We start from the raw sequence: 22,599 nt of genomic DNA on the forward strand, positions 1-22,599 counted from the left end.
GAGGGGGGAGAGAGAGAGAGAGAGAAGGGGGGGAAGAGGGAGAGGGGGGAAGAGAGAGAGAGGGGGGAAGAGAGAAGAGGAGCGGGGAAAAGAGAGAGAGAGAGAGAGAGAGAGAGGGGAGAGGGAGGAGGGGTGGGGGGAGAGGGAGGAGGGGTGGGGGGAGAGGGAGGAGGGGGGGAGAGAGAGGTGGGGAGAGAGAGGGAGGAGGGGGTGGGGAGAGAGAGGGAGGAGGGGGTGGGGGGGGAGAGAGAGGGAGGAGGGGGTGGGGAGAGAGGGAGGAGGGGGTGGGGAGAGAGAGGGGGGTGGGGAGAGAGAGAGGAGGGGGGAGGGAGGTGGAGGAAGAGAGAGAGAGAGGGGGGAGAGGGAGGAGGGGGAAAAGAGAGAGAGAGTGAGGGGGGGAAGAGAGAGAGAGAGGGAAGGGGAAAAGAGAGTAAGAGAGAGGGGGGAAGAGAAAGAGAGAGAGGGTGGAGGAGGGGGGGAGAGAGAGAGAGAGGAGGGGGGAAGAGAGAGAGAGAGAGAGAGAGAGAGGGGGGGGAGAAGAGAGTAAGTGAGGGGGAGAAGAGAGAGAGAGAGAGAGAGTGAGGGGGAGAAGAGAGAGAGAGAGAGAGAGGGAGGGGGAGAAGAGAGAGAGAGAGAGGGAGGGGGAGAAGAGAGAGAAGGAGGGGGAGAAGAGAGAGAGAGAGAGAGAGGGAGGGGGAGAAGAGAGAGAGAGAGAGAGAGAGGGGAGGGGGAGAAGAGAGAGAGAGGGAGGGGGAGAAGAGAGAGAGAGGGGGGGGAAGAGTGAGAGAGCGAGAGAGAGGGGGGGGAAGAGTGAGAGAGAGGGGGGGGGAGAGTGAGAGAGAGAGAGAGAGAGAGAGGGGGGGAAGAGAGAGAGAGAGAGGAAGATAGAGAGGGGGGGAGAGAAAGAGAGAGAGGTGGGGGGGAGGAGAGAGAGAGGTGGGGGGGAGGAGAGAGAGAGGTGGGGGGGAGGAGAGAGAGAGAGAGGGGGGGGAAAGAGTGAGAGAGAGAGAGAGGGGGGAAGAGGAAGAGAGAGAGAGGGGGGAAGAGAGAGGGAGAGAGAGGGGGTAAAAGAGAGGGAGAGAGAGAGAGGGGGTAAGAGAGAGAGAGTGGGGAAGAGAGAGAGAGAGAGAGAGGGGGTAAAAGAAAGAGAGAGAGGGGGGGGAAGAGAGAAGAGAGAGGGGGTGTGGGGGGGGAGAGAGAGAGAGGAGGGTGGGAAGCGAGAGAGAGAGGCAGGCAGGGAGAGGCGGGGGGGTGGGAAGAGAGGGACGGTGGGAGCTGAATGGGAGGGAGGCAGGTGTGGGGCAGCTGAACTGGAGGGGCCGCCGCGGGCGGGGGAGCTGGGAGGGAGGTTGCTGAACGGGAGGGAGGGGGAGAAGAGGGTGGGAGCTGAACGGGAGGGAGGGGGAGAGAGGAGGGGGGTGGGGGGGTGGAGCTGAACGGGAGGGAAGTCCAAGTCGTGATCATCAATGCCCGGTGAGCCCATTCGGCCAGGGCTTGGGGCGGAGTGCTTCGGGCCCCTTCCACGCAGCCTGCACGGATTCGGGCTGCGAGGAGCTACTGCACATGCACACACACTCGAGTGCACATGTGCAGAGGTCCCGGCACTGTTTTCAGCGCTAGGACCTGGCTCTGCCCTCCACGCATTCTGCTGCGCTGCGCCAAGGGCCTGGATCGACCGGACGGAGGGGAGAATACCAAGGTAAATAATAGACGCCGTTTCTGTTCTAAAAAGTCGGCACACCATACGGAGGTGCGCCGTTCTAACCCTGGGGGCAAACTTGGACCCAATAGATCAGATATATTTTTTAATATTACTGTTGTAATATAATATAAAGGATAGTGTGATAGTTTTGTAAAATAATGTCTGTGGTTGTTTTTTTGTATTCTATTGTGTCCACAATTTGTCCAAAAAAGGCTTTAAAATTGATGCATCAATTTTCTCAGCATGTTAGAACTTGTCTTTAGAACATTATTTAAACAAATATCATTTTTTTCCTAGAATGCTGTTGATAAAGCAATGGATATGTACCAGGAGCTACACATGTGGGATGAATGTATTATTGTTGCTGAAGCCAAGGTAATTTGTTCTGCAGATTGGCCAATGCAGTGGAATCCTGATGATTACAGTAGTTCAGGTTGAGTATTAAAGTGCCGGATGAATATTTAGCCACAAATAAAATATGGACAAGAGAGGACAAGATGGTGGAAACAAGTGTTTTGAGTTGCTTGCACGTTATCTTCCTTGCCAAATTTGAAATCATTATCATCAAATCAATATTATGTGCTGCATTTATGGCTTTCAGTGGATCCAACCATGGGCCACATTATGAAAAATTGTGATGTGCTCATAGTTGGAAAGCAAAATATTTGCATTGTAAAACGAATGATCTTAAAAGCTATTCTACTGTAATAGTGATCTAAGAAGTTTTAAGATATCAGCCACAGCTCAGTGGTAGCACTCTTGTCCCAGAGTCAGAAAGTCATTGTTTCAAGTCCCAATCCAGAGACTTGAGCACATAATCTAGGCTGGCACTTGAGTGCTGTACTGAGGGAGTGTTGCATTGTCGGAGGAATCCTCTTTCGGATGAGATATTAAACTGAGGCCCCATCTGCCCTCTCGAGTGGATGTAAGAGATTCCATGGCACTATTTGAAGAAGAGCAGGGTATTTTTCTGGTGCCCTGGCCAATATTTATCTTTCAATCAACATCAATTTTTTTTTTAAACAGATTATCTGGGAATTTATCTTATTGTTGTCTGTGGAACCTTGTGCACAAATTGGATGCCAGGTTTCTAAAATTCTAAAATGAAATTAAATGTATTTGAAAATTACAAACATGGATTGAATTTAGGGACCTACCCTGTCTATGTAACAAACTAAAAATTGCTGCTAAGTTTGTAAGTTTAACACAAAAAGGAAGCGTTCTGTGCTGATGTGTAATGTTAAACAATATAAAGCCAAGCACAGTATCAAAAATTGAGCTGGTAGTTTTAATGTTCAGAGAAAATAACATACCAACTTCTTTCCAATTGTAAAAGTCTTGTTTTAAAAACTGAAGGTCTCACATATTATAAACCGTTAAAAATTAGCAGTATTTCTACAAGTAATTTTCCTTCCAAAAGCTGAGTTCGATTTTTGTTTTTAAATTGTAATACATTTTCTTAAGTAAACAATAGACCTGAGGTTTGGACTCACCCCTCCCTTTAAGCAGTACGTGTGAAAAATTGGAAAATATTGAAAGACTCAAACTGCAGTAATTCGGAGCCCAAATTTGCCCAGGAGTTGCTCTGTTTTTTTTTTTGGAGCAACTTGATTATTCTGGAGTATCCTAAAAATCCCCATTCTGCACATTTAAGTTGCGCCAGTGTAAGTGAGTTAGTTAGAATTTTTTTTAAGTTTAGTTTTTTTTTCCAAAAGGGGGTGTTACCAGTCACCTACGCCCGTTTTGGCCATTTAAGCCAGTTTGGACAGCTAACAGTTGCTCCAAACTAACTTGGGCCAGCGTATGTGGCCACTTGTGGCCGCACAGAAAACCCTTGCGGAGAGTTAAGAAATCAGCGCAGATAGCCAGAGATAGGTGGGGGAAGGGAAACGGAGAGAATCTTGCAAAACACTAAACACCTTCACAACAGCATTCAAGTAGCATAAAAACCATCAATAATAAATAAAAAAATAAAACCTAAGTCCTACCTTCCTAACTCGGCCCAGGAAGTCAGCGGGCCGACTCCGACTCGCTCTCCGACTCGCTCTCCGACTCGCTCTCCGACTCGCTCTCAGACTCGCTCTCCGACTCGCTCTCCGACTCGCTCTCCGCCAACTTCCAGGACTTCTCTCCGAGGACTCTTTGGCTGGGGGCAGAAACCTCCAGTGCGCATGCGTGGAGCTGCCGGCACTGCTTTTTGGGCAGGGCCATAGCTCCGCCCCCAATGGACAAACACGCCGCGCCAAGCCATGGGAGAGGCCACAGAGCGGCCAGAATCCGGGGAGATCTTTTCAGCGCCGTTTTCACCCTAGGAAGTCAGCGCATCTCCAGTGAGGGCGCCGAAAAAACAGGTGGGCCAAATTTGGGCTTTTAGTTCTGAATATGTGGTAATGAGCATTGAAGATTTGTCCTTTTTATAATCTTCAATTCTTATTAAGGTCATATTAACAAATGCAAATAGCACCTGGAAGTTTAAAAAAAAAATGGAGATAGTAGTAAAATTTTTGTATTGAGATTTTTCACTCTAAAGAGTACTATGTAATATCTCCATTTTTAAATCTTGCTCAGAGCAATCTTGTGTGGTATTTCCTACTGTTTTGCTTCTTCCTTTAGGGTCACCCTGAATTGGACAATCTTAGACGTAGTTATTATCAGTGGCTGATGGAGACAAATCAGGATGAAAAGGCAGGAGAAGTGAAAGAAAATGATGGCGATTACACTGGAGCAGTTAATCTTTATCTGAAAGCTGGCCTCCCTGCAAAAGCTGCCCGTTTAGTACTGACTCGGGCTGAACTTATGGCAAACAGTGATATCATCAATCGAATTGCTGCTGCCCTAATTAAAGGGGATTTTTATGAAAGGGTGGGTATTAAGAACATCTGTAGTTTTTATGCTGTTATTTATATATTAGTTGCTAATTAAAATTTACAATTGTAATTTTTTTATGCTAAATTAAGGAAAATAATCATTGAAGAATTGACCCCATGAACCTTCTTGATACTTGTAAAAATAATCTGTTGGATGTTTATTATCAGCAGTTCTCTGAATTTGCAGTGAAAAATATCTTTCCAATATCCTACATTGCATTTTTAATATTTGTTTTATTGTCTTTTTGAGCATAGAAGTTATGGGATTCATGGAATTTCAGACTGGAAAATAAAAATTCTAGTTGTAGTTTTTATAGTTCAGTACTAACCAATCTTCTGTGATGTTGTTCATGGCAAGTTTAACGTTTTATAAAAATGCCAAGTGGTATTAGCAGGGGCACTGATTTATCAGCATTAGGGGCAGCCCTGGGATATATGGGAGCACTGGGAATGGGACCCTGTGGTGTCGCAGCACTGGGAAAGGATCTCAGCGGCACTTTGAAGGGGACCCAGGAGTTTGGAGTATAAGGACCGGATTTTCGGCAGCTTTGCGACCGGGTTTTTGCCGCAATTTCACCCTCTGCGGTGAAAACCCGGTCCGGGCAAGATCCTCGGGTACCTGTTTGCGGCGGTGCTTTCAAGTACCGCCGGGAGAGGTGTGCCGACTTGCATTGCGTTTGCGTCTGCGTTTTGCCGCACTCCCAACCTGAACACCGCGCCCAGAATAGCGACAGATCAAACCTGTCGGTGCAGCCCTACCTGCAGCGGTAAGTATGAAAACCTGCAAAAAGGTAAGTTAAAGTTTTTATTTTTTAATATATCTCAGCGATTCGTTACATAAGGGTCTTGTAAATGTTTCTGGAAAGTTTTTTGGAATGGTTTCCCCCGCCCCGCCCCCCTCCCAAAGCCTCTCTCGCAGCGCTCCCGGCCCCGGACTAAAGTTGCCGAACTGTCCTTGGTGCTTTTTGGACCATGAGGTACTATTCTCTCACCATATTCCCACCCACCAACCAAATGTTGTTTACAGTAGGTCAAGTTGAGTATCAAAGTGCCAGATAAGTTTTGGTTGAATATTTAGCCACAAGCTATTTTCTTTTAATTAAAATAATGCACTCTGCATACAAAATGGAAAAAAGGAAATTATAATGACCGCTTTTCTGTTGTAATTTACAATATCATGTTGTCAAGTGGAAGACAAGCACTTTGGGCTGGATTTTCTGGCACTCAAAGGGTGGGTTGGGAGGTGGGTCCGCTATCAAAATCTGAAAGATTGACAGCAGGGCAGTATCCCGCTCTGAACCCACCTCCATGTGAGTTTCCCAAGCGCTGGTCTGCCTGCGCTTTACAGACCTGGCACTAAGCGGCGGGTGAGCCAACTGAACTAGTTAAGATGGTCTTTAAAGGTAGTTGAACAGCATTTTACCACCTACTAACCATTTTCCCAACTTTTCCACAAGGTTCCCATTGCTCGGGAATGACATCAGGGGTAAGTACGTCGGGTTTTCAACAACTCTCCATTGCTTTGAATAGGTGACAGCTGCAAAAGTGGTAAAGAAGCTACCATTTCACAGCTGTTCACTTTCCAATGTTAGAAGCTGGAGCCTTCAGGATTTGGAATACACTTTTCAGCTTGAGGAAAGTTGGAAGTGTTTGGATTAAACTCTCTATCCAGTGTCACCTCATTGGAACAACCTCTCTCACCATTGACAGATCACTTCTATCATCTCAACTTTAGCTGCCATTTATTCCAGCAGCATTGGTGCCCTTGAAAAAATCTTACTTTGGTCGTCAGAATCCCACCACGATCAGCCCCAACACCAACATCACCAGGCACACCATTAACACCAACAACACCAACCTTCTCCGCAATCATCTGAAGCTGCACAGGGCATCAGCACCTGACCACATTGCTGCCCAGAAGGCCAAGGATGGCCTCACAATGGCCACATTAACTTCACTTGATGCTGCACACCCTGGCTGCCACATGATGCGCCAGGTTGGCACCACCCCACTCCAACACCGTAAAGCATCCCTGCAATGCCCAAGACATTCCTTTCATACTCATCCTCATTGCGGGGAGTACATTTATGTCTCACCATTCACTAAGCCACTTCCAAAGGAGCACAAAAATCTGCCCAAGAAGGCAAAGTGTTGAAAATAAAGATTTCAATGTTTGACAACACATTAACAGAAACTTTACATGAACATTGGATAAAAGACTACACTTGTGTTGTTAGTTGGTATGATTGGACAAGGATGAAGGCGAGTGTGAGGAGTGGCGAGTGAGATGGGGAAGTGATAATATCAATGGGAAGAGAGAGAGGGAAGGGTGGAGGTGCAAGGTAAGTTGGTGTGAGTAAGGATGTGCAGGAGTAGGGAAGCGACAGCAGGAGACGGTTAAGTGTGGCTTTGCTTTAATGTTTCATGATCTACTGAGATCATTGAAAGGTTTGCGCCACTCCAGCCAGGTCCTCCTGATGACATCCCTGCTTGTGACCTCCTGTGCAATGTGCAACCAGGCAGCGTTGATGTCCTGAGGTGGTTGCTTCCTCCCATTGGAAGGGAAGAGGACCTCCCTGAGTGCTGTGATTCTCTCCATAAGCATATGGCGGGAGTCATTGGAGAGCCTTGGTGCAGCGTGCATCTTTGTGCAATCATTTGCAGTGTTTGCAGCACCTCAATGCTGTAAAACACTGACAGCACAACTGTCAAAATGAATGTGGACATAGTCCCTTTAAGGAAACCGGCTGATGACGCGTCATCAAATGACATCATCAGACCTGCTTTTTAATTGCCCAGGAACCTCGCAGGGTGGGCTTAACTAACCCAATCAGGGCAAAGTCGAGGGGGGAAACTGACATGGAGCCAGGAGCAGTGTTTGAATCCGCTCCCGACGTCTCTCGCCTCGGTAGAGGAAATGGCGGCCTTTGTCACTGGAAGAGAAAAAAATACGATGGGGACTGTAGTTCTCTTTTAATAGGACCCTTTTACTGATTATACGGCTTTGAAGTAACCCTGTTGCCTAACCGTGTTTCGTTACTATCTTTGCTGGAAAATAAAGAAGGAAAGGGACTAATGTAGTAGCATGGCACAGTCAACATCTCACAGCTGGGAAGGCCACTTAGGCTAAGAACCACAGGTGAAGGAGAGATGAGCCTTAAAACAAAGCATGGACCAAATTATGATTATGAACTATTTAGATTTTTTTTTGAAGTGGTGAATACAGGGCATTTTCATGTATTGAAATGAAAGCAGCTGGTTCTATCTAAGCTAGTATTGTGTTGAGCACTTTAGTGATGGTCCATCTATTACTAAGATGTTCACTGTTTTATATATTATAACAAGAGCAACTACTTACATTTATTTTACATTATAACAGCAATTTCATGCTAGAGAATCAGTACACCATGATTTATTTAAGCATTTGATTTTTTTCTAGGCTGGAGATCTCTATGAAAAAATTGGAACTTACCAAAGAGCATTGGATTGCTACCGTAAGGGCAGTGCCTTTAGGAAAGGTATACAGTGCTCTCAATACTTGGATCAATACTTTGTGGTGTATAAAAAATTACTATTCTAACCTAGTTAAACAACTTAGATGGGATCCAAGGAAAAGTGTACAAACATGAAATAATTTCACAAATTGCACTTGTACTTCCGATATTAACCAAGAAAAGCAATGCTCTAATATTAATCTGCATAGAATTGCAGAGCATTTACAGGTCAGAAACTGGCCAATAAGCCCAACTGGTCTGTTATGGTGTTTATATTCCACATGAGCCTCCTCCTACTCTTTTATAATAACCTATTTCCATTCTGCTTCCCTATCCCTCTACTCTCTTCTCATCTCTTATCATGTATACATCAAGCTTCCCCTTAAATGTATCAATGCTATCTGCTTTGTAGCTCAAGTCTACAATAACATAGCATCCGGCAACTGTTGATGAACATAAGTTTCCATTATAAATGTTTACATACTATCTTAACATTGTAAATTTTGGCATGAAAGCTTGACCAAATAATTGTGACAGTAGAAAGTAAGGTTTGTGGACAGGAAGTAAGTACTCTGTGTAAATTTTTAAATATAAATGTAGCTATATTTCGCTATGATAATCATTGTTTTCGAGGATTGCAAATAGGAAAATGTCTCTCAGCTTGTTAGAAGAGAGGAACTGAACTGTGTTTTAACTTAATAAGCCTTAGCTATGGGAGAACATTTGTATTTTTATTAGCCTGTAATTTGCTGTCAGCGGCGAAGCAAAGGTGTTCGCCAGTGGCCCCGAAGTAAGGTTTGCACAAAGATCTCGCTATCTCTGTGATGAGAAGTTCTGTTTTTTTTCAACGGAAGTTAATGGGGATTCCCAGCTTACAGCTGCTGTGATGTCAACAAGCTGTCTGAGCAGCCAATTAAAATGCAGAATTCTCACAGGCAATGAATGGGCAAGCTTCTAAAATTCTAACTTAAAAAAAAAGTGTTAGAGAGAACAAAACAAAGATTGGGGCTCTTACATGGGGAAAGGCAAACCTGAAATAAAGATGAACAAACTTTAAAAAAAATCTTTTTTTAAGTTTCTTAAAATTTTTACATTTTATTAAAATGAATTTGACACTCCATAAAATTAAAATTAGTTTTTCAGTGCCCTAACCTTTTGTTTGGTAGTCAATATGCTGTTAAAACCCCAGTTACACCAAATCCAAAAGGGTCTAACTTTTAATGGGGTATTTAACAGCGGTATTACTGCAAAAGAGCTGAAGTTTTTGTCAGTTCCCATGATTTGACAGATTACACGGATTTCGGCTCTGGTGGGGTGGGGCACAGTGCAGCTTGTGGAAGAGCAGTAAATGACAGACTGCAACTTCAAGATTTCCGTGTTGGGCTGCGCATATGGTACATCCTGAAGTTGCGGTCAGTTTCAAAGGTAAAATGGTGGCGAATGCTAGCAGTTCCGAGCCAGTATAAAAAAAAAATTACTTTTTGTCTTGGCAGGAATTATCTTTTTATGAAAGCTTGATGATTCATCTTGCAGTCATTTTGATAATCAGTTTGTACTATTGCTTTGTCTAAAGGGTTTATCAAAATGAATTAATCTTTTTTTCAGCGGTGGAGTTGTCTAGAACTGTTTTTCCATCAGAGGTTGTGAAGCTAGAGGAGGCTTGGGGAGGCTATCTTGTACAACAGAAACAGCTGGATGCTGCAATTAATCATTACATTGAGGCTGGGTAGGTTCAACTGCATAAATCTAAAAGAATATTTTCTCTACATGCTCGAGTCTCTATTTATTGGGGTGGAATTTCCAAGCGGGGTGGAGGAGTTCTGGGCGGGAATCCCGGAAGACCAGATTCCCCTAAACGCTGGAGAGTTTTAACGCCATAATAGCTTGTTTCTTTTTTTTAAACAAAGAAACCAACCTGATTGATGGGCTTAGCTCACTGTCAGGCAGGGACTGCTCCAAAAGAAACTGCAACCCAGGAGTTTCTTGCTCCCTGAGGTAGAGATCATGAGAGAGCTGGATACATCGTGGTTTGGAGGATCCAAGAGAGATTGGAGCAGAGATGGGAGGGAGGGGGTTGCGGGTAAATTAATGATAGCGGAGGGGAGAGTATTGTGGGGGGTTTCAATCGGGGGAAGGGAAGCAATTGGGGGGAACACTCCTGCTCCTCCTGGCCCACAAGCAGTGCTGAAAAACCACTTCGCTCTTCCATACAGCAGTCCCTTTAGCTGCCCTGTTTCCCGAGGCCTGGAAAACCCAGCCGGCCAGGGTTAAAGTTGGATCAGAGATAAAATCTGAGGTACGCAGCCTCATTAAAATATTTAAATGAACGGCTCGCCTCTTGGGAGTGGGTTGGTTGCCAATGTTCCCTCTCTATTTTTAGGTTCGCCTTTAAGGGGCTGCACAGCCCATTCACAGTTTCGTGCATCAAAAGTTTACATTAAAAAAACGGTCCCGGGCTGCGTAGGACCAGCTGCACACCTTTAAGGCAACGTTGTTGGTCGCCCGCACCCCCCACCCATTTTTAGTGGTTAAAATTACCCCCACAGTAACACTCAATTGGCCATGTGTTTCAAGGGTTGGAAGTTGTTGTCTGTAGTGACAACATTTAAATTCTATGGTAGTTTATTATGAAAATTATATTTAAACTTTAACTTTTCAATTTTTTTCCAGTTGTTCTATAAAGGCAATTGAAACAAGTATTGGAGCTCGGCAGTGGAAAAAAGCAATCCATATTCTAGAGCTTCAAGATGACAAAGCAACTTACAAGTACTATCATAAGATAGCGCAGCACTACGCCTCAGTCCAAGAATATGAGGTTAGGAAGTCACCATTAATGCAATTTTCTTTAATTAGTATGTTTAAATTGTCATTGTATATCATATACAGTAATAATAGAGTTTTTAAGTTGTAATTTCTTTAACAAGTTAACTCAAACTTTCAGTAATTTTTAATCCACAGGTTAATTTTAAACAATAATTAATGGATGCCCATGGTGTTGCTCATGACTAGAATTGCAGTTCTCGTGGGGACTGATGTGGAAGCATTGATTGAGTTGGTAGTGTGCAGCAGGAAGCTAACTTAAAAGTAGTCAGGCAGAACTAGGAATGGAGAAAGTCAGAAATGCATGGCTGCCACAGAGTTGGCAATGTAGTGTCGGGGCATAAGATTATTCAAGAAGGGGTGAAGATCATGTATCCTTGATCTTTCTCTGGGATTGATTCTTCAGTAGTGATCGTTCTATTCCAGCTCTATGAAATTGATCACATGGTCAGCATGACCCAGTCAGAATCTCTTGCTGGGTGCTCTACAATCATATAGATACCAAACTTTTTATATGCATCTATCTCTATCAATAGAACCATAGAAGTTTGCAGCACAGAAGGAGACTGTTCATCATATCATGTCTGTATCGGCCCTATGGCTATCGCAACCAAAACTAATCCCACAGCCTCATTCTCTCCCAATGACCAGTCAGAAGAATCGACCAATTTAAGAAAAAATGAAAAGAAAGAAAGACCTGCATTTATATAGCACCTTTCGCAACCCAGGATGTCCAAAAGTGCTTTATAGCCAATTACTTACTTATTAACTGTAGCCTAGTCACTGTTTTAATGTAGGAAAAAAGGTGAACCAATTAAACCACTTAAAATGCTTTTATTACCTTTCTTAAAGATTTTGCTTTAAGGCCTCAGCTTATCACAAGAGCCTGGCCTTTAACTGGATCTCTTTCCTGGAACAGTTGACAAGAGTTTACAACCACACTGTATATTCTGAGTGTGTGCAGTTTGCAGAATTTCCAGCATGCATCAGTAGATTTCCCTGAGTTCATGTTTCTCCTTCATCCTTTGAGGATTTTATGTATTTTTTTAAAAAGTTTTTTCCAGAAGACTTTGAAATAAAGAGACTTTGTTTATTTTTTAAAATGATTTTAATCCAATTGGAAGATGAGTTCAGTTTGAATTTTTGGATTCTTTCAAATTTAAATGGATGGATAATTAGGCAAGCTTCATTATGGGTTTCTTCTACTCCTACCTGCCTGATTTTCCTCCAAGTGCTGTGCCCAGATGTGGGAAATAACATCTGCCCCATTGTGCATTACGTGGCCACACTCCTATTATACAATAGCATATCCTCTGACACAATGAGCAATGCCACACAATATCTTCTAGTAATACACTGAAAGTATAGTACACATTCCCCTGTATGTATTACACTTCCTGTGACACTTTCTCCTTCACATTTTCCCTGTTATACTCTGTTGATAGCACCCCAGTTGTTTAAAAAAACAGTGTATTCGCCACCTAACCATGTGCAATATCATGGGACATTCTACTTTGTGCATACATCTATAGAGAGATATGTAGGTAGATATGAATTGCATAGTGAGTAGCCTTCAATTATGGACTAATCACTCATTTAAAAAAAAACTCTTCTTCCAGGAACAGTGCATTAGTACCTGTCACATCATTCCTTCAGGTTATGCATGGCTATTTTGTCCCATTCTTTGGGCTACAGAAGGCGGCAGTTAGTATAGTTCCAGGTTCCCGTGAATGCTGCTGTTCAAAATTCTTGCACCTTGTAAAGATTGATAGCGTCCAGCAATTTTAAGGTAGTGATTCATATTTGAAGTTCACAAAATCACAAGATAATTATAGTTCAAGAAGGCTATTCATCCAGAAAGACTCTAAAATAACTCCATTGCAGTATCTAATTGTTTTCTTAAATGGTTTCCGAGTTTCCCCCTCCACAACTTTATCTGGGAATGGATTCTACATACTCTTGCCTTTCAGTTTTCTGAGTTTATCACTTCCATGCTATTTTCTAACTTTTATACATCTCTATATAAAATCACCTCTTGAATGCCTCCTCTCAGAGCTGAAAAGACCAAGTTTATCTAATCTTTCCTCACAACCCAGACTTTTGACACTAGGTATTGCCTTTTGGTTCTTCTCTGCAATTCCTCCAGCGCTTGAATAACTCCCTTGTGTCTCAGTGACTAGAACGTGAGATGTTTGACCAGAGAAATATTGGGGGGAATTTTAACCCCCAAAAATGGGTGTGTTGGGGTTGGGTGGGAAGTTAAAGTGTTAAAAATGTGACTCCCGACATTAACCTGCCTCCAACCTGCCCATTTCTGGTTTTAACGGAGGCGGGAAGGAGTGGGGGGGGGCGGGGGGGTGCAGGCAGCTAACCCGCTCCCAGGTGGCAGGTCGCTCATTTAAATGTTATAAGAAGGTCGGCACGCCTCAGCTTTAACCACCAGTCTGGCTGGTCGTGTTTTGCAGGTTTCGTGAAATCTGTCAGTTATTGGAAGGTGAGGACTGCTGGATCCAGGAGATAAATCCCTTTGCACTTACCTCCTGAATCTTGTCCGTCTAACCCACCCACCGCGATTGGAGACCCTCCCATGAGGCCTCCTGCCCTCTTCCCCCACCCCCCACTGACCAATGCTCCTCCGGCCCTGCTAATATTGTCTACTTCCGAGCCCCCGCCCACCCAGCTCCCAACCTGCTAAAGGATTAAAATTAAGGCCATAAAATTTGATGCTGACTTCTATAGTTTGGGCTATATTCTCAATATTCCAGTGACTTTGTTGCTTGCATTGTTGGACATGCTGGGTGTCAAATCTACAAAGATTCCTAGAACTTTGAACTTAATTCGAAACTATTACAACACCATCCACGACGGATGAGTGTTGCTTACTTTTCCCGCCTATTTGCAGTATTTTAGACTTGCCAACATTAAGTATCATTTACCATTGTTCTGTCAACTTGTATTTTTGTCCAAGTTGTTTTGTACTTTCCGAGCTGCCTCCTCAGATTCCACTGCCCATCCTGGTTCTGGTTTGGTATCATCTGCAAATGTAACCAATTTCCAATGAGTTTCTGAATCCAAGTCATTGATGTAAATTAGAAACAGTGATGGTTCCAACACTGCCCTGAGGCACATTGCTCCCCCCATAACCCTGTCATAACTCCTTCAATGAGTTCTCCTTATCCTTAGGCAACGTTCTTATCCATTCCCAAGATCCCCCGGTTTTGCAGTCTAGAACTTCCAATTAATTTATATCAAAGTCACTAATTTTGTCTATATCATCTCTGCTTTGGGGAGGGCATGTTGCTCAAATCTTCCCTTGTGAATACTTGGAGGAAGCAATCATTCAGAATATTTATTATTGTGCTCACTCTCTGTTTCAAGTCTATTTGCAGCTTCTATGGTTCTCCCCTGTACCCTGACTGCTGTCTTACAGTTCAAGTGAAGAAATAATTTCTTAATTAGCATTTTGCCTCCAGTAATGCCTTTCTAATCATCCTTTTAACTTGTTTCTGCATGTAACTAGATTCATCCCAGTGAGCACCTTCCCCTTCCTCCTTGAAATTTGAAGAGGGCAGTTTTCCTCTATTTCATTTTAGATTCATTTGATAATCCATTTAGACTTGCTCATTTAACCTGAGTTTGCTGATGCTCGGTATGTATTTATTCTGCACGCTTGACATTATTTACACCTTAATGGTGTTCCATTTGTCTCCTACTGAATGTTATGGAACAACCACCTACAGTCAATTTACTTAAGTTGTTCCTTCATTTCTTTGAATTTAGCCCTTTCCTGATCTTTGGTATTTCTGAAATCATGAAATCATAAGAACATAAGAAATAGGAGCAGGAGTAGGCCATTTGGCCCCTCAACTCTGCTCTGCCATTTAATAAGATCATGGCTGATCTGATCATGGACTCAGTTCCACTTCCCTGCCCACTCCCCATAACCCTTTATTCTGTTATCACTCAAAAATCTGTCTATCTCCGCCTTAAATATATTCAATGACCCAGCCTCCACATCTCTCTGGGGTAGAGAATTCCACAGATTTACAACTTTCCGAGAGAAGAAATTCCTTCTCATCTCAGTTTTAAATGGATGGCCCCTTATTCTGAGACTGTGCCCCCTAGTTTTAGTTTCCCCGATGAGTGGAAATAATCGCTCTGCATCCACCTTGTCGAGCCCCCTCATTATCTTATATGTTTTGATAAGATCATCTCTCATTCTTCTGAATTCCAATGAATATAGGCTCAACCTATCTTCATAAGTCAACCCCCTCATCTCCGGAATCAACCGAGTGAAACTTCTCTGAACAGCCTCCAATGCAAGTATATCCTTCATTAAATACGGAGACCAAAACTGCACGCAGTACTCTAGATGTGGCCTTACCAATACCCTGTACAGTTGTCTTTGCATTTATACTCTATCCCCCTTGCAATAAAGGCCAACATTCCATTTGCCTTCCTGATTACTTGCTGCACCTGCATACTTACTTTTTGTGTTTCATGCACAAGAACCCCCAGGTCCCTCTGTACTGCAGCACTTCGCAATTTTTTTCCATTTAAATTATAATTTGTTTTTCTATTTTTTCTGCCAAAGGGGATAACCTCACATTTTCCTCAATTATACTCCATCTGCCAAATGTTTTCCCACTCACTTAGCCTGTCTATACCCCTTTGCAGATTTTTTGTGTCCTCCTCACAATTTGCTTTCCCACCCGTCTTTGTATCATCAGCAAACTTGGCTACATTGCACTCAGTCCCTTCATCCAAGTCATTAATATAGATTGTAAATAGTTGAGGCCCCAGCACCGATCCCTGCAGCACTCCGCTAGTTACTGTTTGCAAACCGGAAAATGACCCATTTATCCCGACTCTCTGTTTTCTGTTCGTTAGCCAATCCTCTATCCATGCTAATATATTGCCCCCAAGCCTGTGAACTTTTATATCTTGCAGTAACCTTTTATGAGGCACCTTATCGAATGCCTTTCTGGAATTCGAAATACACCACATCCACTGGTTCCTCCTTTTCCACCCTGCTCGTTACATCCTCAAAGAACTCCAGCAAATTTGTCAATCGTGATTTCCCTTTCATAAAACCATGCTGACTCTGCTTGATTGAATTATGCTTTTCCAAATTTCCTGCTACTGCTTCCTTAATAATGGACTCCAGCATTTTCCCAACGACAGATGTTAGGCTAATTGGTCTATAGTTTCCTGCTTTCTGTCTGCCTCTTTTTTAAAATAGGGCCATTACATTTGCAGTTTTCCAATCCGCTGGGACCCCCCCAGAATCCAGGAAATTTTGGTAGATTACAACCAATGCATCCACTATCTCTGCAGCCACTTCTTTTAAGACCTTTTAAGGCTTTGACAAGGTCCCACACAAGAGATTAGTGTGCAAAATTAAAGCACATGGTATTGGGGGTAATGTATTGATGTGGATCGAGAACTGGTTGGCAGACAGGAAGCAAAGAGTAGGAATAAACAGGTCCTTTTCAGAATGACAGGCAGTGACTAGTGGGGTACTGCAAGGTTCAGTGCTGGGACCCCAGCTATTTACAATATACATTAATGATTTAGACAAAGGAATTGAATGTAATATCTCCAAGTTTGCAGATGACACTAAGCTGGGTGGCAGTGTGAGCTGTGAGGAGGATGCTAAGAGGCTGCAGGGTGACTTGGACAGGTTAGGTGAGTGGACAAATTCATGGTAGATGCAGTATAATGTAGACAAATGTGAGGTTATCCACTTTGGTGGCAAAAACAGAAAGACAGAATATTATCTGAATGGTGACAGATTAGGAAAAGGGGAGATGCAACGAGACCTGGGTGTCATGGTACATCAGTCATTGAAAGTTGGCATGCAGGTACAGTAGGCGGTGAAGGAGGCAAATTGCATGTTGGCCTTCATAGCGAGAGGATTTGAGTATAGGAGCAGGGAGGTCTTACTGCAGTTGTACAGGGCCTTGGTGAGGCCACACCTTGCATATTGCGTACAGTTTTGGTCTCCTAATCTGAGGAAGGACATTCTTGCTATTGAGGGAGTGCAGCGAAGGTTCACCAGACTAATTCCAGGGATAGCAGGATTGACATATGAAGAAAGACTGGGTCGACTAGGCTTATATTCAGTGGAATTTAGAAGAATGAGAGGGGATCTCATATAAACATATAAAATTCTGATGGGACTGGACAGGTTAGGTGCAGGAAGAATGTTCCCGATGTTGGGGAAGTCCAGAACCAGGGGTCACAGTCTAAGGCTAAGGGTTAAGGCATTTAGGACCGAGATGAGGAGAAGCTTCTTCACTCAGAATTGTGAACCTGTGGAATTCTCTACCACAGAAAGTTGTTGAGGCCAATTTTAGATATATTCAAAAGGGAGTTAGATGTGGCCCTTATGGCTAAAGTGATCAAGGAGTATGGAGAAAAAGCCAGGAATGGGGTACTGAAGTTGCATGATCAGCTATGATCATATTGAATGGTGGTGCAGGCTCGAAGGGCCGAATGGCCTACTCCTGCACCTATTTTCTATGTTTCTATGACCCTTGAATGCAAGCCATCAAGTCCATGGGACTTGTCTGCCTTTAGTCCCATTATTTTTCCAAGTACTACTACTTCAGTGATGGTGATTGTACCTGCCCTGGGAGTGTTTGATGGGACAGTGTAGAGGGAGCTTTAATCTATCACAGCCAAGAGGGTAAGTAATTGGCTGGTTGAGTGGTGAGTAGTTTTCTTTTTCTTAGCAGTAAGAAACCTTGTCATTGTAGCCAAATTAAGTAATTTAAGGATTAAGTCATGGCAGGAGAGCCCAGACCTGTCATGCTCCTCCTGTGCTATGTGGGAAATCCAGTGTCCCTGACAACTACATCTGCAGAAAGTGTATCCAGCTGCAGTTCCTGACAGACCGCATTGCGGTCTGCACATGGATTCACTCTGGAGCATCCGCGATGCTGAGGATGTCGTGAATAGCATGTTGAGTGAGTTGGTCACACCGAAGGTAAAGATTACACAGGCAGATAGGGAATGGGTGACCTTAAGGAAGAGCAGTGGAAGGAAGGGAGTGCAGAGGTCCCCTGTGGTCACCTCCCTCCAAAACAGATACACCATTTTGGGTACTGTTTGGGAAGGCAGCAGCAGCCAAGTTCATGGCACCATGGGTGGCTCTGTTGCACAGGAGGGCAGGAAAAACAATGGGAGAGCTATCGTGATAAGGGAATAGATAGGCGTTTCTGCGGTCGCAAACGAGACTCCATGGTATGTTGCCTCCCTGGTGCAAGGGTCAAGGATGTCTTGGAGCGGCTGCAGCACATTCTGGAGGGGGAGGGTGAACAGCCAGCTGTCGTGGTACATATAGGTTCCAACACCCTGTTCCGCCAGAGGGGAAAATACAAGGCATCGTGGCAACATCCTCGCTCCAATCATTGGCATCTGCTTGACTATGTCATCGTCTGAGCCAGGGATCGCAAGGATGTGCGCATCACCTGCGCCATGACAGGAGCTGACGACTGCTGGACAGACCACCGTCTAATCCGATCCATCATCAACATTAACATAGCCCAAAAGCAGAGGGGACAGCAGAAGCAGTGCCACAAAAATGTTAATGCTGGGGCACTGAGAGACCCAGCTAAGAGAGCACTATATTACCAGCACCTCACAGCCAATCTGGTGGGCCTTGATGACCCTGAGATGCTGAATGCCCACAGTGCCTTGGTCTGCCCTCCAGGCCTCTATAACCAATGCCTGTGAAGAGACACTTGGTCACTCAACCAGAAAACATTAGGACTGGTTTGATGAAAATGATCAGGAGATCGAAGAGCTAATAGATCGCAAGCGCAAAGCATTTCTGAGCCTCGAGCAACAACTCAACTTGGGAGCTGCAAAACAACATTATAGACGGCTCAAGGCTCAGGTCCAACAAAAAACCCGGGACCTAAAGAACAGATGGTGGATGGAGAAAGCACAGGCGATACAACAACTGGCCGATAGCCATGATATGCGAGGATTCTTCACTGCAGTCAAGGCCACCTACTGTCCAAACTCCCAAGGCCCCACCCCACTCCTGGTCAAGAATGGGGAAACACTCGTCAAGGACACCTAGGCTGGAAGTAGCACTTTGAGGATCTCCTCAATCGAGACTCTGCCTTTGACTTGAGTGTTCTCGACTCCATCCCGCAGCATGCAACCCGTCACCAACTCAGTGCAGCTCCAACCTTGCACGAAGTAGGCAAAGCCGTAAAACAGCTCAAGAATAACAAGGCTGGGGATGGAATCCCTGTTGAGGCGCGAAAGTATGGTGGAGAGGCGCTGTTGGTGTGGATACATGACCTCTCTCTCATCTGGAGGGAGGAGAGCATGCCGGGAGATCTGAGATGTTGTGATTGTGACCATTTTTACAAAAGGGGACAATTCCGACTGCGGCAATTACAGGGGAATCTCCCTGCTTTCAGCCACTGGGAAGGTTGTCCGATAGAGTTCTCCTCAACCGTCTTCTCCCTGGGCTGAGGAGCTCCTCCCGGAATCACAGTGCGGATTTCATCCCCTACGGGGCACAACGGACATGATCTTTGCAGCGCGACAGCTGCAGGAAAAAAGCAGGGAGCAGCGCCAGCCCTTTTACATGGCCTTTTTCAATCTTACAAGGCCTTTGACACTGAGGGTCTATGGAACGTCCTCCTCCGTTTCGGATGCCCCCAAAAGTTTGTCAACATCCTTCGCCTGCTTCACGACGACATGCAGGCCGTGATCCTTATCAACAGATCCATTACAGACCCAATTCATGTCCGAACCGGGGTCAAACAGGGCTGTGTCATCGCTCCAGCCCTCTTCTCAATCTTCCTCGCCACCATGCACCACCTCACGATCAACAAGCTCCCCGCTGGAGTGGAACTAAACTACAGAACTAGTGGGAAGCTGTTTAACCTACACTGGCTCCAGGCCAGGTCCAAGATCACTCCAACCCCTATCGTTGCGCTGCAGTACACGAATGATGCCTGCATCTGCGCACATTCTGAGGATAAGAACATAAGTTTTAGCGCGAATGTTTTCCTGCAAGAATCACTCGACACTCTGGGTCGGTTCCAACGCCAAAACGGCTTTTATTACGCCGGCGGGGAGAGAGCCTCTGGTCCAACTCCTTTTGTGTGGCACCTTATCGAATGCCTTTTGGAAATCTAAATACACCACATCCATCGGTACACCTCTATCCACCATGCTTGTTATATCCTCAAAAAATTCCAGTAAATTAGTTAAACGTGATTTCCCCTTCATGAATCCATGTTGCGTCTGCTTGATTGCACTATTCCTATCTAGATGTCCCGCTATTTCTTCCTTAATGATAGCTTCAAGCATTTTCCCCACTACAGATGTTAAACTACCCGGCCTATAGTTACCTGTCTTTAGTCTGCCCCCTTTTTTTAAACAGAGGCGTTACATTAGCTGCTTTCCAATCCGCTGGTACCTCCCCAGAGTCCAGAGAATTTTGGTAGATTATAACGAATGCATCTGCTATAACTTTAGCCATCTCTTTTAATACCCTGGGATGCATTTCATCAGGACCAGGGGACTTGTCTACCTTGAGTCCCATTAGCCTGTCCAGCGCTACCCCCCTAGTGATAGTGATTGTCTCAAGGTCCTCCCTTCCCACATTCCCGTGACCAGCAATTTTTGGCATGGTTTTTGTGTCTTCCACTGTGAAGACGGAAGCAAAATAATTGTTTAAGGTCTCAGCCATTTCCACATTTCCCATTATTAAATCCCCCTTCTCATCTTCTAAGGGACCAACATTTACTTTAGTCACTCTCTTCCGTTTTATATATCGGTAAGAGCTTTTACTATCTGTTTTTATGTTTTGCGCAAGTTTACTTTCGTAACCTATCTTTCCTTTCTTTATTGCTTTCTTCATCATTCTTTGCTGTCGTTTGAAATTTTCCCTATCTTCTAGTTTCCCACTAACCTTGGCCACCTTGTATGCATTGGTTTTTAATTTGATACTCTCCTTTATTTCCTTGGTTATCCACGGCTGGTTATCCCTTCTCTTACCGCCCTTTTTCACTGGAATATATTTTTGTTGAGTACTATGAAAGAGCTTCTTAAAAGTCCTCCACTGTTCCTCAATTGTGCCACCGTTTAGTCTGTGTTCCCAGTCTACTTTAGCCAACTCTACCCTCATCCCACTGTAGTCCCCTTTGTTTAAGCATAGTACGCTCGTTTGAGACACTACTTCCTCATCCTCAATCTGTATTACAAATTCAACCATACTGTGATCACTCATTCCAAGAGGATCTTTCACTAGGAGATCGTTTAATATTCCTGACTCATTATATAGTCAATGTATTCACCTGAGGCATTTGAAAGCATGGGCTTTGCGGTTAACATCCGTAAGACGGAGGTCCTCCACCATCCTGTCCCCGCCGCACAGCGCTGCCCTTCAACCATCAAGATTCACGGCATGGCCCTCGACAACGTGGACCATTTCCCATATCTCAGGAGCCTCTTATCAGCAAAGGCAGACATTGATGCGGAGATTCAACATCGCCTCCAGTGTGCCAGTGCAGCCTTCGGCTGTCTGAGGAAAAGTGTGTTTGAAGACCTGGCCCTCAAATCTAGTACCAAGCTCATGGTCTACAGGGCTGTAGTAATACCTGCCCTCCTGTATGGATCTGACGCATGGACGATGTATAGAAGGCACCTCAAGTTGCTGGAGATATATCACCAACGATGTCTCAGCAAGATCCTGCAGATCCCCTGGGAGGACAGGCGCACCAACATCAGTGTCCTCGTCCAGGCTAACATCCCCAGTATTGAAGCACTGACCACACTCGATCAGCTTCGCTGAGCAGGTCACATAGTTTGCATGCCAGATACGTGACTCCCAAAGCAAATGCTTTCTGCGGAGCTCCATCATGGTAAATGAGCCAAAGGTGGGTCGCGGAAGCGTTACAAGGACACCCTCAAAGCCTCCCTGGTAAAGTGCGACATCACCACTGACACCTGGGAGACCCTGGCCGAAGACCACCAGAGGTGGAGAAAGTGTATCCAGGAGGGCGTAAAGTTCTTCGAGTCTCAACGCAAAGAGTGTCAAGAGGTCAAGCGCAGACAGTGGAGGGAGCACGCGGTAAACCAGCCCCGCCCTCTCCCTCCCTCGACGAATGTCTGTCCCACCTGTGACAGGTTCTGTGGCTCTTGTATTGGACTGTTGAGCCACGAGAGAACTCACTTTAGGAGTGGAAGCAAGTCTTACTGCAGTTGTATAGGGCCTTGGTGAGACCACACCTTGAGTATTGTGTGCATTTTGGTCTCCTAATCTGAGGAAGGATGTGCTTGCTATTGAAGGAATGCAGCAAAGGTTCACCACACTGATTCCCGGGATGGCAGGACTGACATATGAGGAAAGACTGAATCGGCTCAGCTTTTACTCACTGGAATTTAGAAGAATGAGAAGGGATCTCATCGAAACTTACAAGATTCTGACGGGACTGGACAGGTTAGATGCAGGAAGAATGTTCCCGATGTTGGGGAAGTCCAGAACCAGGAGTCACAGTCTAAGGATAAGGGGTAAGCCATATAGGACTGAGATGAGGAGAAACTTTTTCACCCGGAGAGTTGTGAACCTGTAGAATTCTCTGCCACAGAAAGTTGTTGAGTCCAGTTCGTTGGACATATTCAAAAGGGAGTTTGATGTGGCCCTTACTGCTAAAGGGATCAGGGGGTATGGAGAGAAGGC

The 22,599-nt window shown here is 44.7% G+C and overlaps 1 protein-coding gene across 3 annotated transcripts in view; it reads left to right on the plus strand.

Moving 5' to 3' along the window:
- Positions 1–22,599, plus strand: part of ift172 (intraflagellar transport 172) — a 159,311-nt gene that overhangs the window by 72,075 nt on the left and 64,637 nt on the right. For all 3 annotated transcript variants that reach the window (XM_070885161.1, XM_070885162.1, XM_070885163.1), the window contains 5 exons: positions 2,000–2,077; positions 4,316–4,564; positions 8,009–8,087; positions 9,669–9,789; positions 10,734–10,878. In XM_070885161.1, the coding sequence (XP_070741262.1) occupies positions 2,000–2,077; positions 4,316–4,564; positions 8,009–8,087; positions 9,669–9,789; positions 10,734–10,878 (672 nt within the window). The remainder of the gene's footprint in view (positions 1–1,999; positions 2,078–4,315; positions 4,565–8,008; positions 8,088–9,668; positions 9,790–10,733; positions 10,879–22,599) is intronic.

This window comes from Pristiophorus japonicus, chromosome 7, assembly GCF_044704955.1.
Source record: "Pristiophorus japonicus isolate sPriJap1 chromosome 7, sPriJap1.hap1, whole genome shotgun sequence".
Lineage (NCBI taxonomy): Eukaryota > Metazoa > Chordata > Chondrichthyes > Pristiophoridae > Pristiophorus > Pristiophorus japonicus.